This window comes from Photinus pyralis, unplaced genomic scaffold (assembly GCF_008802855.1).
Source record: "Photinus pyralis isolate 1611_PpyrPB1 unplaced genomic scaffold, Ppyr1.3 Ppyr1.4_LG3b, whole genome shotgun sequence".
NCBI lineage: Eukaryota > Metazoa > Arthropoda > Insecta > Coleoptera > Lampyridae > Photinus > Photinus pyralis.
The window spans coordinates 2,955,836-2,959,647 of NW_022170510.1; the positions used below are offsets into that span (position 1 = coordinate 2,955,836).

Below are 3,812 nucleotides of genomic sequence, written 5' to 3' on the forward strand. Positions count from 1 at the left end.
CCCACGTCGCAAAATAATTGAAATTGTTTCCAAATAGATGCGTTTCTTATTCTGGTATTCTTACATGCACTTTCAATGATTATGTTACTTATTTACATCGACTGATGGTTCACTAAAACGTTTGGAATTCATTTTACGAAACTTCTTGAAAATTTATGACAGACGCGTCACATCAAGAAAATACGTTGTCATGTGGTAATTGTCATTCAATAAAAACGAACATTGAATAATTCTCGCTAGAATAATGTAAGTAGATTATTTTATTATAATTATATTATAATAATGTTTTGACTTTTGAGTGGCTAGAACGTATATGAATGAGTGAAATTGAACATTTCCATTGGTTTCGAGAAACGTCAAAAAATAATCGTAGGTATAATTGCACAAGTGCATCAAAATTACCGATAATTTTTTTGAAAGCAGATGTTGTCTAAAACTGCATGAGTTTATTTTCATAGTGTCGGGCTCTTTTAACAAAATATGAAAATTATCGAATACAGTTTTTTGACTGACAAGTGACAAACATGCTACTTATAAATTGTCGGTGTATTATGAAAGTGTCCAAAGGAGTTGCCAGTTGCCATGGATATGGACTGTGCAATTATCGCAGGGCTCTTTCACTTTCTACAATGCAATTACCGCTGTAATTGCCCACCTCATATGGGATTTATTACATATAAGGACAATATTCTACATAATGCAATTTGGAAGTATGACAGGACATTCATATAAGGATATTACAATAGATATGTAGGCAGTATTAGTAAGTACCTACCTACCTAGAATACCATACAGTTCTCACATCATCAATCATGGCATGCCATAAGTATAAAGGAATATTAGGGACTACGCTCTTAAACGTAGTTTATACGGGGTAATAAATTGCAATAGTAATTCTGAGAGTACCTTGCGCTAGCACTTACATAAAGCAAGTTGTAAAAAGCAATTTCCCTCAGCAAGTACTCTCAGACACTTGCTTTCAGCAAGTCTTTGAATGTCGGTATACAGGTAGGGTAGTGACTTGCGTAACGCATCATAGGGATTTCAATGTAAAATTCATAACATGCGATTATTGGCTCCCCAAATTATTTTAGAGCAAAAATGTATTAAGGTTTTTTGTAGAAAAATATTTTTTACGTCAATCAACCGTAATCGTTTTCAATGTTTTTGATAATAAAGACGGAAAATTGGAAAAATAAAACTCCCATCTTTTTCAATAATGTGTGATGCCACGGAATTTTATAATACAAAAACTACGCCAATGTCCGTCATGCCATGGAATGTCTGCTATAAAACAAATCAAATTCTATTAAAAAGTATTATATTTAGAACAGCGAATTCAACATAAAGAAAGACCAAATTAAGTACTAAAAACGGTTTCCTAATATAATAATTTACAATAATTGTTCGAAAAACTCACCATTAACTGCAAGACAGTAACCAAGTCGATCATAAAATCCATTTTCGAACTGCTGCTAATTGATAACTGGATAACTTTTTGTTTTAGAACATTCCATGGCATCGCAGATTATTGAAAAAGACGCGGATTTTATTTTTCCAATTTTCCGTCTTTATATGAAAAAAATTGAAAACTAATACAGTTAACTGATTGGCGTAAAAAATCTTTTTCTACAAAAAACTTTAATACATTTTGCTCGAAAATAATTTAGGGAGCCAATAATCGCACGTTATGAATTTTACATTTAAATCCCTATGATGCGTTACGCAAGTCACCACCCTGTATAGGTACAAAATAGAGCTGTAGAGATTTTGCCACAACTCCGCAAATCCTTTGAGTGTTAATTAAAGAAGACATTGTTTACCTAAAAGAGACATATTTCATGTGAAACAAATTTTACACATCACACATTTGAAAACTAACCAATGGATCATATTTTAAGGCACAAAATTCAGATTTAACTTTATTTTGTAGGTACATATCCTTTTGTCCATTTAATCTTAATTATTAGATGTGGTTAGTGGCTTTGCACATCGAAGTTCTCAACTGCACTACTTAATAAGCATCAATAGGGTGCAGGTGGAAATAAAACCTCTGCTTTGTACAGTTCAAAAAGATCCAAAAAGGCTTAGTAATCATTAAACTTGAATCAAACTGAATTCTGAATTGAATGAGCAATGCTTGAACCTTAAAACAAAGTTCCTTTAATCATTATGAACAACTCCAAAGCACAAAAACACAATAAAGTTTGAAATGATCGTATTGAACCAGTATAAGAGTTTATTATGCCAAACTAGTCATGTGAAACATCAGATTGGTGTAACACATTGTAAAAATGAACACATTATGTAACAAAACTTAATATTACACAATTTTATTACAGTTACAAAGGAGAATTTATTCTTAACTATGACAAACCTATTAAAGATGGAAATGGGTTTTGTTTACTAACTACAACCTTACGATGTTGCCTAGAAATGTACCCTTTAATTTTACCTTCAAATATAAGATTAGCCACAATACATTCAGTCTCATCTAGGTCAACATCATCCTGTCCTAAAAGTGCTAAAGCAGACTGTAATGCTTCAACAGGTATTTGATGCGTATTTAAAATTAAATACACTTTCCTAAACAAGTTCCTATAAGCTATAATCTTTAATTTCTCCACAATTAAATAAATTCCACATTTAATAAAGAATGTCTCGTGCTTATCCATAATGTCGTCAAACAACCTTAAATTTCCTTGACAAACTGCCTGCACCAATTCCCAAAATTGTGTCACATCATACTTTTCCAGCACCTGCTTACTCGGTATGTATCCTAACAGCATTTTCACAGGAACGAGATAGATTAATATTAAACGCTTATTTTTAATACTTGAACGATGACAATTTTCAAATGCATACGTTAAATAGTCATCAGCCGCCTTGTAATCGCTATCAAACATCGCTTTCCTTCCCACGAAATACCTATAAGTAATTTGTTCACTCAATGCAAAACTTTCCTTAAATGGAGACGATTCTATAGCCCTAATTAAGGGTTTACATAAATGCAATTTGTTTATTCTAAAGTAAACCTTAAATAATTGATTGACTAATGTTAACATTCCTATTCGCTTTGTATCCTCTTCAGAAGATCTATTATCGGCAGCACAAATACGAAAACAGCCCAGCAAACTTTCGGCAGCTCGCTCTAGTATTTCTCCCGGTTTGTCGTTAACATTATTCCTCTCTTTCTCAACCTTTTGTGCTAGTAATCTTAAATCTAAGCAGACTGTGTACATAATCGGCAGTGCCCAGTTTTCTTCTCGCTGGTTTTGGATTACTTTTGTAAGTAGTTGAGTCAATGTACTCTGAAATTGGTAGGCTTCCAAGTACATTTTGTTATGTAAAGCGTGGATGCACTTGATGTGACAGGTTACGATCTCATCGAAGGGATTCGACAGGAAACGTTCAACCATAGCTTCGGGTCGGTCCAACACAAGATTTTTATTCGTGACGTGATCATTACGAAGCGAAATTAGATTTGCAATGATTTTACCATCTTGGGATCGCCAACACTTATCCATTAATTGCAAATAATGAGTAAATACCATGTAAGCCATCCCTAAAAGTATATAGAAAAGTTATTGATTTATAATACAAGCCTACATTCCTAACCTCAAACAACAAACTTGTGTTTAGCTGACAGAAAAGAACCAAAGCAGCTCCTCTTCTTAGCTCCTATAGTTTGTGAAACCCAGTATGCTTTATAAAGTACATGCACGTGAAAGCAAATACCCGGGTATTTGTAAATTGTAAAATTATAGCCAAATGGAAGTAACGCAAACACAAAAATCTTTACTGGATTCTGG

At 33.2% G+C, this 3,812-nt stretch overlaps 1 protein-coding gene across 1 annotated transcript; it reads right to left on the minus strand.

Moving 5' to 3' along the window:
• Positions 1–2,221: 2,221 nt before the first annotated feature.
• Positions 2,222–3,812, minus strand: LOC116166884 (PCI domain-containing protein 2). The gene is made up of 2 exons (XM_031482073.1): positions 3,619–3,812; positions 2,222–3,565 (listed from the first exon to the last, which is right to left on the minus strand). Exon 2 carries the CDS (start codon positions 3,561–3,563, stop codon positions 2,367–2,369), a length of 1,197 nt encoding a protein of 398 aa, XP_031337933.1. The 5' UTR covers positions 3,564–3,565; positions 3,619–3,812; the 3' UTR covers positions 2,222–2,366.

Excerpts from the sequence above, each read along its gene's own strand:
- LOC116166884 (XM_031482073.1), bottom strand. The coding sequence starts at position 3,563 with ATGGCTTACATGGTATTTACTCATTATTTGCAATTAATGGATAAGTGT.